We start from the raw sequence: 13,361 nt of genomic DNA, 5'->3' as shown, positions 1-13,361 counted from the left end.
GAATGGACAACAGTTCTACTTTCTGTCCACATAATAAAAATTAGAAAATTTTGTAAACTATTGAACTGTTATCTTTTCACTACATTAACCACAAGTATTTCTATTTGAGATGCACCTATTTGATATATTTGATGTTCTTCAAAAAATTAATTATCAACAGCACTTACTGTGATCTGGTTATTTACAAGAATAAATTCCTATACATTAATCTCCAAACTGTCAACTGAAATCTTTTATTTGTAATATTTGAAATTAGAAGGGAAAAAGTAAAGATACTCAGTTGTTCTCCTGAAGCACTAGAGAAGACTCATTAGCTTTTTTATTATTTGTGTTATTTGTGCTTATTTTACTTGTTTAATTTAATAGCAACAAAAATCTTTGTTCAAATAATCCATAAATTTGGTAATAATAATAAACAATAAAAATAACCACAGAGATTAACAAAATAAGCACTGATTTGAAATATGTAACAGCTAAAATTAAAAACTGATGAAATGCTAAAAATTATAATGGAATACTTTGTATTCCATTATTGTTAAGATGGGTACATACCTTAGCAGCAGAAGAAAATATTCTGTGAGTTATACTGACAGGAAAAAATGCAAGTTTCTTAATTTTCATTTAATACTCTCACTAATTTTAGGCAATGCAAATGACTTACCTTACCAGAGTCACAATCAGTTCCATCCATTGGTGGATCTAGTTTGGTTCTGCATTCTTTCTCACCTTCTACCTTGCACCATAATCCAGTACAAATAACATGCTGAAAACAAGGGCACAATTGCCAGTAAGAGGAAGTACCACACTTCTTAAGTCAATAATTTTTTAAATAATTATTTTAATAGAGATGAAATTATTTGAATAAAATGTGTTAGGTACTTTTAATATTCAACTTGCAATTGAAATAGTGTATGAATAACTTAAAGTGGCTGGAGATTGATACATATCGTAGAAAATTTGTTTAATAAAACTGAACCTTTAAGAAATTCCTTAAATGAAACACATATGGTCATGAAAGGCTAACTACAAGAGAAAATTTTGAGCTAAAAAATGATGCATACCATTGTAAGAGCCAAGCTAGAAGGCTTATGTAAATGAATTTTATGGTATGGATTTCAAAAATCCAGAATACAATGAACTTTTCTTTGAGGAAAAAAATTTGAAGGAAATAAAAAATAATACTAGGGTTAAGCAGCAAAGATATATCAACAATTGAAGAGAACTCTGCAGCACAAGAGGTGAGACTGTCAGAAATCTAAGCCAAAGCTATATTGTAGCTAACTCAGTGACACAGAGAAAAGACGTCTGTCAGGTTTTTTTGTTGCTGTTGAGTTTACTTAGTTTAAAACACAGGTTTCAGGAGTACATTTTCTCAACTCAGCCAACTAAATACATCATATTATGTCCACCACCAAATATCCAGTCACCATTCACCACCAATTTACTTTCCCGCCTCCCCAGATCCCATTCTGACAACCATAATTCTGTTGACAACTGGCACATTCTCAAGGATTTCCTATTTCTCGAAGACAACTGAAGCATTTTACATTCAATCATATTATTAACAAATAGTATAGGAACATGAACTCCATGAGGACACTTAACGGTGGTTAGAGTAATCTATAGTGAAGACGATTGTTCTACTGCCAGTATAGATAACAGGACAAGACAGTGGAAGAGAACGGGTGACAGAGACAAAACAAGCGTGACAGTCATGTAGGGGTAGAGGTCCAGTGTAATGGGTGGAGGTTTCTAACAGAAAGTGAATAAGCTTTTAAAGATAGAAGAACCAGATCATAAGTGACAGGACTAGGAATTGCTTATTTGTGGGCAAAGTGAAACCACCTAGTAGTTAACTGACAGGTTGATAAAATTGTTATTTTAGGTGGTTATTCTGGTGATGATATTCAAATCAAAAGCAAAAAATCACTATATTAAAGCTAACTCATAACCTAAATATATTAAATACTTTGGGGGTATGTTAAACATTCCACACAGATCTGCTGGAACTCCAATACTGACAACTTCTGAAACAAGATTTCCTTATTCTTTATTTGAAAATTTTGACTTGTGGAATGTTTGTAAACTCTTGAAAATTTAGAAGTCTATGGAAAGATATATCTTATTTACATTCTTTTATCTGCTGTGATGACTTTTTTTCTGCTTCAAAATGCTTTACATAAATATATATTTTAATATATAGGATTTTTTTTTCCAGCTTAACTTACATGCTTTTATTTTCACCTATCACGTACCAAAAATTCATCCAGAAACTTATTTTAAAGAATGCCCAATCAAAATTTTTCTCTGCAATATTTTAGACTCTTAAAAATGAGCCCAGAAGTTCATCATATGCTTTTGTAGATAAATTTGTATTTAAGTTAGTGTATGTCTAACTTGAGAATTTTTGTTCCTAAGGTTTCCCCCTCCCCCCCAAGACCTTCTGTTAAGAATGTATGCTTATCATGAGGTCAAACTCATGAGGTCAAATGCTGAATTGGCACCAAAGAAAAACTTTGTTTTACTTACACTGAATAAAGCTAAGTTGTGTTATAACATGTGTTATTTTAGTCAAGTTCATCAGTTACCCAGTGCATACTGAAATGAAAAGCAACTCTTCTCCACTGTAGTTTTAGAATAATAGTTGCTTGTTGAAAACTGTTGGTGGTCCAAATTCTGACCTTTTACCATTATCTGCTATTCAAAACAGCAGGTATTCTAATTGATTCCCACATGAAGCACAGAGAGCTAAAAAGCAAACTTGGCAGCTTTTCAAGATAAGCACACTCATGTAGAATGCATCTCAGAGAGAAGATCTCTTTGCTCTTTCTTTATGTTCTGCAGGTCTAGTTAGGGATCTTAAAGTAAGTAAATTAGGATCACTCTTGAAAATAACTCAGACTCAGGATTTCAAACCAAACTGTCAAAATTAAAGTAAGAACACATGGAAGAAACAGCAAGGACTCTTTTCACCTAGAGAAGTGGAATGTGTCAGATGTGTGATAATAGAGCTATGTGACATCAAGTCCATTCTTGAAATAATAAAGGGCAGAGTTGGGTATTTTGTTGGAAATAAACACTCTCCATATGTTACACAAGTCAAAGTCAAATAGGTTTTTTAACTTAATTGTTGAGATACTTAAGATGTCAGTTAAGAAACTTACAACTTAAAACTGCTTTACAAAGGAATCCAGGATAGAAATACATAACTTGGCACTCTCATCAAACTAATAAAAATAACGCAATATTCTTTTTTTGTACTTTTATAATAAGAAAAGACCATTAAAAGCTTATAAAACTTTCGATTTTGTCTCAAGTATATTTTTAAATGTTCATATAAAAATACTATATTTTAAATGGAAGCTTAACTGTCCATGTATAAATAATATGAAGCTTATTGCAAAGATAAACTGTACTCATGCCTTTATAGCAAATAGTGCCATTAAGATTTTTTAAATTATCTGTTTAAAATCATCTTAGGTACATATATATTGAAGTAATAATGTTGAAGTTATAATTAAATCTTGAACATTTAACACTTTATTCTTCAAAAAAAATTCTTCAAAACTACAATTCCATATTCAACACATGACTACATATGTAATTTAGTATGGGGTAGTATTTTTTAAAAACATTCTTTGCTATCACAGACCACCTTAAAGACTAGAAAAAGGAGTGGGATGGGGGTAAAGGGATTTAAAACTTAAACAACAAAGACTCAAATAGTCTTTCTGTAAACACTAATAAAATCGAAAAATAGGCAAGAAAAAAAGTTAGCAATAACAATTAGGACTGTTAGGAATAAGAAAATGAGGGTGTAACAACAGGTGAAGTCTAAATAGCAAATAGAGATAAGTTTATACCAATGAACTTGATAATTTATATGAAACAAAAATTAGAAAAAAAAAACTAAATTTACCCTTAAAGTGGACTAAAGAAGAAAAAGCAATGCTGAACATTCTGTAACAATTCTATAGGAAAGTTAAAACTGACTGTTAAACACCTTTCCACAAAGAATATATCTGGTCCAAAAACTAACAATCTTTCAAGAAACTTGGACTCTCGGTTTACAAAAACTCTCTAGAGAACAGGAAAAAAGGAACACAATTCAACACACTTTATGATACCCAAACAAGCCAGCAATGCATCAAAAATGCACTGTACCATGACCAGGTTGAGTTTTTCCTTGAAATACAAAGTTATTGTAGTATTAGAGACTTGACTAATACAATCAAGCATATCAATAACCAAAATATCTGACTTTTATATCTATGTATACAACACATTCAATGTAAAAAAAAAAAATCTTAGCACAGTTGCCTTAGAATGAGAAATCTTCACAATTAATGGACATCTACAAAAATCAATGGTAGACACTAAGAAAACAAAAGCTGAAAGTTTTCTTTTAAGATTAGAAAATTGGCAAAGATAGCCTATTGGCACAAACATAAGGAAGTGAATATATGATGTACCTGAAGTATTAAGAGGGAAAATTTAACTGTCAATCTGGATGCCTGAACTCAGTTAAAAGTTCATTTAAGACTGAAGGTTAAAATAAAAACTCTTTCAAGGAAACAAAAACTGAGTGTTGACAATCAACAGACATGCAAAAGGGCCTGCTCAGTGATGTACTTCAAGAAGGAATATGATTTCAAAGAAAAGGTCTAAAAAACAAATGGTGAGCAGAGAGACTGACAAAAATAGGGTTAAATCCAAACAAATGACTAAAAAGCGGTATTTGAGTCTTCACCATTATGATAAATTCTTTGATGGGAAGAATCAAACTAGCTAGACAGTTAGCTCACTAATCTCAAATAGAAAATAGAAAAGACTTGATAATTGCCAGTTATAGAGTTTTATGTCTTTTTTTTCCACCATCCCCATGCCACAAACTTCAATATTACTGGCAGCAGATGTTGTGTAAAAAATATGTAAAGGAAACTAATTTATGCATAGCCAACAAATGAAGCAACAAACAGCAAAGGACTCCTTTGTAGAACACATCAAGAAGTGCTAAAACAATGAAGAATGATGTAAAAAAAATGTTTATGGTGTAGAAAATATAAAAAATAAAATTGAAAACAAAAAAACAAACAATAAAAAGTGCTAAAACAGTCAAGGAGTAACACATGTAGAGACGAGAGAACTGCCACTATCTAGTTAATGAAACACCCAAGGAAAGAATAACAAATTAGGAAGGAACTATTTAAAGTATCTGAAAGACAACTAGCACAGCACTTTCTAGTATGACAGATAAAAGGAAGACGTCCCTTCTGGAATTATGGCGTAAGTTCCCAAACAACCTGCCACATTCATTTAGATAACAATTACCATGGACAGACTATAATAATAACTTTCTGGTGATTGTGGAGTGTAAATGAAGGTAGGTAAATTTTGGGTCAGAGCTAAAGGTACTGCACAAATTAAATTTACCACCTCTGACTTCAGAGTGGCCCATGGCGGTGGCAGAATAGGGGCAGCTTAAGCAGTACTGAGAGACATGCCATCTGTTAGACTCAGACAGACAGTGAGCTGCAGGGACAATCCCCAGATAAGAAAGTCAGCAAAGCTGGATCTTCAGTTGGTACCCGATCCAGACACACCTGAGGGACACTAATGTAAGATATGAACTGCTGTCAACAATAGGTAACATAGAGTTCGTAGTATGAATTCAACAAGATTTCTTTAACAAGAGTAACATTCTTTAGAGGAATATAATAGAATGCACAGCATCAACAAGAGGGATCAGCAATTTTTTTTTTCTGTAAAATGCCAAATAATATTTAAGATGTGGACCATGTGGCAGCTACTGCAGACATTCTACACTGATGCTGCAGCTTCGAGGCAGCCAAAGCAAAGGTAAACGAATAGGTGACAGTGTTCCACTAAAACTTTATCTACAAAAACTTTATCTACAAAAATAAGCAATCTATGCCCAAGCTAGTCATTGGCAAGAAATTAATGTGTTCATGCACTAATACTATAGAATGAAAATGTATGTTTACACAAATAGTTATTCACAAACTGTTACTCTTAACAGTTAACATCCTAGATGTCTATTAATAAGTGAGTTGGCAAAACAAAAACAAACAAAAAAAGCCCAGAACAGTTCATACAGCAGTGGACTTACTATTCAACAACAATTAAAAAAAAAAAAAAAAAACAACTAAGGGCCCACCCTGGTGGTGCAACAGGTTAAAGTGCTGCTGTGCCCCTCAGCTGTGTACTTCAGTCAGTCTGCCTGTTCTGCTCTCCACTGTCTCCGATGAATCCTCTCACCCCCTACACCCCATGCCTGTATGTTATTTTAAAAAGAGCTGATTAATAGTTATTCAGTATGAAAAAACATACAAAGGGTCCCTCCCTGGTGGCGCAGCGGGTTAAAGCACAGCACTGAGAAGCTAAAGCCACTTCCGCATGAGTTCGATTCCCGCCTGCCCCGGAGGTGACCACATGGCGCGGCAGACCTCTCCTGACCCGCCCGCTGCTCCCCTCAGCAGTGTACTTCGTCAATCTGCCTGTTCTGCTCCTCACTCTGTCTCTGGTGAAGCCTCTCACCGCCCCTGAGCCTCTGGCCTGTGCCCCAGTTCTGTATGTACAAAAAAAAAAAAAACATACAAAGAAGGTACAAATTTGAATGAATGAAAAGGAAAATCTGGTTACTTCAATGTAAAGTAGGAAAGAAGAAAAAAAAAGCATAAACTTGATACAAAAACAAAAAAAATTGAGTGATAGAATACAAATCACAAAAACACTAAATATAAACATTAAACTATCTGATGAACCTACCAGAGCACAATTACACTGGTTTATACAGATATAAACTGAAGTAACTGGTTTTCTCTAGCAGATTAACCTATCAATATCCATATCCATATTTATATTCTGAAGGATATAAAGTACAAAAAGATAAAAGTATGGAAAATATTAGCCAGTGTAAGTCTAAAGCCAAAAAAAATAGATTTTATAGTTTGTCATAAAAAAAGGAAATACAGATCAAACAGATGAACAACCATAAATGTGTATGTACCTATTAATAGGACTTAAAATATGTTTACAAGTTAATATAATTATAGAAATAAACAATACAGTTAGGTATTTTAACACACAAATGTCCAGTGATAGGTTCAATTAAATGAAAACAAGCAAAGGAATGTTTTGGAAAATATTTGCATATTTTAACTATGGTCTAGGGCCAAGAATTACAAAAAACATACATATTTTTTCAAATACATAGACAACAAATACCAAAATTTATCATTAAATTTTAGATAACTGCCATCATGTACTCTAGTTTATATTATTGCTGTAGTATGAAAGTAGAGATGACTAACAAAAGTTATCTTTTCTATGATGGCACTAGAATTTTGGTGTTGGGTAGGTGAAGCTAAACACATACCGATACAAGTCATGAAATAATATAGTACTGTAAACCAGTGATAACAATAAACTTTTATTTAAAAAGTACTCCTTTTATAATGAATTAAAACTCAAAAGTTTCTGGTTAGGAAAATATTAAAGCTGAAAGAAAAGAAATGCATAATATAGGAATTTCATTCTAGGGTTGGTAAGAATATACGGGATAGAAATAAAACAGCACAAGTGTAACAGAAAATTCTGATGGATTTGACCACTTTCAAGTTAAAAGACAAGGAAGTCTGCATAAAAAGTTAACTTGTAAATGTCTCATTGTTTATAATAAGGCATTCTCATCTAGAATATAGAAAGGACTCCAGTAAATCACAGCAGAAATAGCAATACAGGCAAACATGTAAATGGGTAATTTACAAAAACAGGTAACTTAGAAATTAAAAGGCTATACCAATTTGAAGTCATAAGAAAAATGAGTGCTAAGAAATTAAAGAGCTAGAGTTTACAAATAAGCTGTCACCAGACTTATGCACTCCCCAACTACTAGGAATCGGATTCAACTCTCTTAGATGGCAAAATAGACTGTGTAGTTTTAACCCACCATAACTTTGATCTTGTGGAAAGGATGTACGAAAGGGCAGTCCCCAGGCAAAGGGGAGTTTCCAGGTTCCCTACCGGACACTTAGGTGGAGCTGAGAAGGCCTTACTGGGGAACATGGAAGGAAATGCTTAAAAGATGTGGATAAAAGACCCATGGGGAGGTTAACAATGGCATTTAACCTGGTCTTACTCACTAGGGTATGTTTTGACTTGATTCAGTAGATGGCAGACGCTATTTAGAGCATGTGGCTTGAGGGCCCTCACCCTGCCCTATAACAGAAGGACTCTAAAAACCAACAATTTACCTATCTTAACATCAAGATTGATCAGTAACTCTGTTTTAGTTGTCTAAGCCCCTACTAACCATGAAGCCTATTTCATTTTAAGCCTTTCTAAGTCCAAATTCCTGTTACCTATATAATTTCACAATGCCAAATTACAGAGACTCAGTCTTCCAGAATTTTTCATAAATCAACAGTACTTTAATGCCAGCTAGTTGTTTGGATCAAAAGAGAGATTTGAGAATCTTCTATATTTTGAAGTATCAAATCAATAAATGAGAAATGTAAACCTGGAAACTTTCATAACATTTTTAGTTACTATAAAATTCAATTACACTACTAGGAAGTTTTCTACACAATGTAAAATGTATGCAATTTGCACAATGTCCAGTTCAAAACCAAAGGCAGAACCTTAAGTTTTTTTTAGCAAACTTCCTTCTTACTCATAAAACCCTTATGCAGCCATACGTCACTATTTCTAGGCAAACTTTTATCTCTATTCTTAGCCATGCTAAATAATTTCATACAGCTATTATAATGAGTCAATACAGTTGGAACTGGCTTAGTCACCACACACCAAATGGCCTGAAGACACCAACTGCCTAGTACTAAAGAACAAGCCACCCAAAAAAGTATCCATGTGCAAATTAATGCAGAAGAGTAAGGCATTATTGCCAGAGGTAATATGTTTCACAAGCATCTCTAAAGCTAATGACTTGAAATAGGCTGAAGATGTAAGTTGCTATCCTATGGGTAATTTGTATCATTAATGTAGTAGATCAGCATGTAGTAGCACTGCAGTATCTAGAGCCTATGGGTGTCTGTTTACAAGTACAGAAGAGCAATATCTAATTCAAAAACTACAAACCAACTTCTACTGTCAGATTCAGAAGCATATAGTTCTCAAGTTTCTGTCAGAAATACACGTTGAAAAGTTGCTAAACCTCTTCATTCCGTGCATCGTAATACTGATAACTGGTAATGATATTGATAACTGGATGATCATAAAGAACCTGATTAAATTATGCACAAGCTGTGAAACAAACTATCAGCCCTTATAGCTTGGACTTTATGACATCATTGATTTCACATATTAGAATGTTAGTTTCATGCTATCCCAACAAATTACACATCTGAGAAGCATTTATGTAAGTGAAAATTTAGAAGCATAACTCCTTCAATTACCCAGCTGATTCACTAATTCATTCAACAAACATCTACAAGCACCTTTTAGGTGCCATAGGTAAAGTGATAAAAAGTACTGATACATCATCTGATGTTGTAGAACTTTTGAATAAACCTAGATGACAGATTGGTGGATGTGGGGATTCTTGTCTATTTACTTGAAGGTGTTATATCTGAGAGGATTAACAAGCATAACTTTGATTTTCTCCATTTATCATCATTTCCCTTTATATTTTAGAGTTATACCTGCTAACACTTACATATTCAGGGGTTCGCAGATAGTTTCAAATAACAGAATGCAAAACCCTGCTGGAAAAACATAACCAACTGCACATTCTCACACTTCATTTTACTCCCTTTTTCTTCAACTTTTGGAATAGCTAATTATTTCCACTTTGAAAAACCAAGTCTGTGTACCTCAAGGCATTCATTTTACCATGATTTTTAGGAAGAAGATCATAACCCAATGTTTGATTGTCTAAAGGCCTAGAGATAAGAAAAGAGAACACAACTTAATGAGATCAGAGAGGAGTGGTGTCAGGGACAGATTATATGGACCAAGTTGCCTGCTTCAGAACTGTGGCACCAGAGGCAAAGTTGCAAGGACCCGTGACTCCGCCTCATGAGAGCACTGTGCCCTTGAACATAAGGTCACAACCACACACCTATACCAGTTCCCTCATTTCCACTGTCCTCAGCCTTTCCTATACCACATTCCAATGCAGCTCCAACTCTTCATACGTTAACTTATTTTAACCTTTAGGCTGAGTCTTTATCACATTTAAGTCACTGGGCTAGATGCTGCAGAAATACATTCTGTTCCCATGCAGAGTACGCACTAAAAAGGAAACTGATAAGAAAATAATAAATGAGTGAATAATTCCTTTGACAATAACTACAAAACAGAAAGAGCATACATTATGCTATATTGCCATATACCACATATCTTGATAACAAATTTTAATTATATTTCAATTTTCAAGATATTGTTATCTTCAACAAAGTGGAACACTTTGGAGGCATCAAAGAAGCTTAGATGGAGTCAAAGACAGGAATTAATACACTCCAAACATGATTATCAATTTACTCCTGAAATACAGTGTGTGTGTGTGTATGTTGGGAGACATGGAAGAGATGTGCAAATAGGGTTGAGCAGGAGGAAGAGATCAAAGAAAAAAATGAAGGGTAAATAAATAAAATGTTTCCAACAATTAAGGTAATTGTGCTCAAGACTTCAGATTTCAGATTTTCTAGATTGATACAACTAGCCTTTCTGAGTAATTAGGACCATGTAAATGTAAATACATAGACTCTGCTAATTTGCCTATTATTGTATATTTATACCTTTCATCTAGCTTATTTAGAAGTTTTTGTACTCTCATAGAAAACAGGTTTGAAATTTTATCAGGGTTAAAAGATACAGCTGTTTCTCCACCATTCCAAGTCATGTATCAATTTTATTGCACTTTTACTGACTTTACCATGCAAGAAAGGGAAAGATTTAAAATAAAAACAATCAAGTACAATAGTGCAAATACTTCTCTGACTTAAATGCCATTTTTGAAGTAGAAATTCTTGGTTCATTCCTTCTGAATTTGATTAGATACCCACACCTTATTTTTTGTCACTTTCAAAAGTGTCAGGGGAAAAATACAGAAAAGAAAAAAAAACCTTCTTTCCAAGATTGGGGGTGCTTTTCAGTCACAAACTCTAAAATACAGTCAATCTCCCATTATCTAGTCAGTACTTCTAAACAAATGGATGTGAACATACACTTCAAAAAGTCCCAACCGGACACAATCCTTACCTGCATTTCTTGACAAAAGGAAGCCAGTGGCCCAAACAGAATCTGACATTGTTCATCAGCAGTGTATGTCATCCCTGGCAACTTGGAGGGAACCATCACAGAATTGACACTCTGGGGATTTGTCTGAAGCAAGCAGTTACTGGCCTTGGACCTGGCAATATGCAGAAAGATAAAAATTTGAATTTGAAATAAAAAGTTGTGATAGTTAACTAGCATAACAATAAAGAGCTTTAAAATATGCTCTTACATTTATTTGTTAATGCTTCTATTGAATGCTCATAGAAATTATGCATTTGTAAGAATAAGTTAAGATACTCCCAGTCATAATAAATATGTTCAAGTTAACAGAAAGTTTTGGTTTATTGGGGCCTTTCCATATGGATTAATTTAGCACATAACACTGAGGTGGATTTTTATTGCACACATTTATAAGAAGAACTAATTCAGACCCAGAGAGCAATGTGCCTGAAAATAATTTATGAAGATAGGAAAACAACTATATTCAGGAATTTTTTTTAAGATTTATTTATTTATGCATACAGAACTGGATATAGGCCAGAGGAGCAGGGAGGTGAGAGGATTCACCAAGGAGAGTGGGGAGTAGAATAGGCAGATCAACGAAGTACACTGCTGAGGGGAGCAGTGGGCGGATCAAGAGAAGTCTGCCACACATGTGGGCCACCTCCCTGGCCAGGAATTGAACTCATGCTGCAGTAGCTGCAATTGCTTCAAAGTGCTACGCTTTAACCCATTGAGCCACTAGGACTTTAATGAAAATATAAAAGAGATTCTTCAGTGAGCATTAAAGTATGTTTTTATACTCGACCACTTAATACAATTCTCATTTATGAAATGGCATTAAGTTTATCAGAGTTTTAAAGTTACTCATTCCTGCTGGATTTTTCCCATGTAGACAGATGATCTATATGCTATTACTAAGTTTTCTATATATTTTTTTCTCTTATGAAGGGAAAAAAAATTTTTAACAGAGTTCTGATTTACGTGAAGGTAGCCACACAAAATTATGTATGTTAATAGGACTCTTTAGAACCTATTGAAGGATTAACAGTCCCAGTAAAATCCTGTGCTCAATTATGTATATTAGATATCAGGGCAAAGAATATTCACAAAAACACACTGTACATATTAATAGTAGCATAGCAATAGTAACATAATAAACATTATATATGTATCTATCAGTAAATTCTAATATTTATGTAATAGAAAATATAGCTTGGTCAATTGAAACTGCATGGAAACATTTATAAAATCTACTTGTGAAGTGAATTTAGCTAGTTAGGAAGTGTTCTTACATTTCTTATGTAAATTACTGGATAGATTAAACAACTCCTCATACTCTCACATTTTCACTTTCTTTAAAACCACTTTGCATATTGCCTATTCTCTCAGCTGCTACTTATATGGTTAGAGAGAAAAGGATGGGGGCTCTCTCGGGTAGTGCAGCAGGTTAAAGCACAGCACTGCAAAGCTGGCCGCTGCCTCTTCGGAGTTTGATCCTCAGCACCACAGGTGACCTACGTGGCACAGCAGACCTCTCCTGCCTTGCCCACTGTTCCCCTCAGCAGTGTACTTCATCGATCTGCCTGTTCTGCTCCCCACTCTGACTCTGGTGAATCCTCTCAACGCCCCTGCACCACTGGCCTATACCCCAGTTCTGTACGCATAAATAAAAATAATCTTTAAAAAAAGAGAGAGAGAGAGAGAGAGAGAAAAGAATGGAACTAGGACTTTAAGGTGAAAATAAAACTACAATATTTTTCATTTCTCCCCCCAATTCACTGAAGCTAAGTGTCACTGCTATTAAAAGTCCAAAAGCAAATGTAGGACAATCATCAGTGATACTTATCATTGACAAAAATGTTTATAGAGTATAGAAATATCACAATGGAAAGGTAGAAATTTGGTTAAAGAGGTTCTTTGTAATAACAGATGCAATGAACAATGAGAGAACTGTCACTAGAAAATCTTGAAGATGTGACTAAATATCATCACACATCTTTTCATCCTAATTTTTCCATTTTACAAATCTGCTTGCCCATTAATTCATTTAGAAACTGTGGAAACTAAGAAGCAGATGGGTTAAAGGCTATGTCCCA

At 34.1% G+C, this 13,361-nt stretch overlaps 1 protein-coding gene across 1 annotated transcript in view; it reads right to left on the bottom strand.

Moving 5' to 3' along the window:
* The window catches only part of ADAMTS19 (ADAM metallopeptidase with thrombospondin type 1 motif, 19), a 197,011-nt gene that overhangs the window by 82,194 nt on the left and 101,456 nt on the right, over positions 1–13,361 (bottom strand). The window contains exons 10-11 of the mRNA XM_004686504.1: positions 11,245–11,395; positions 662–763 (exon numbers count right to left, since the gene is read on the bottom strand). Of these exons, the coding sequence (XP_004686561.1) occupies positions 662–763; positions 11,245–11,395 (253 nt within the window). The remainder of the gene's footprint in view (positions 1–661; positions 764–11,244; positions 11,396–13,361) is intronic.

The sequence above is a fragment of the Condylura cristata genome, unplaced genomic scaffold, assembly GCF_000260355.1.
Source record: "Condylura cristata isolate star-nosed mole 26May11 unplaced genomic scaffold, ConCri1.0 scaffold00021, whole genome shotgun sequence".
Taxonomy (NCBI): domain Eukaryota; kingdom Metazoa; phylum Chordata; class Mammalia; order Eulipotyphla; family Talpidae; genus Condylura; species Condylura cristata.
This window is presented reverse-complemented; position numbering and strand designations above follow the sequence as displayed.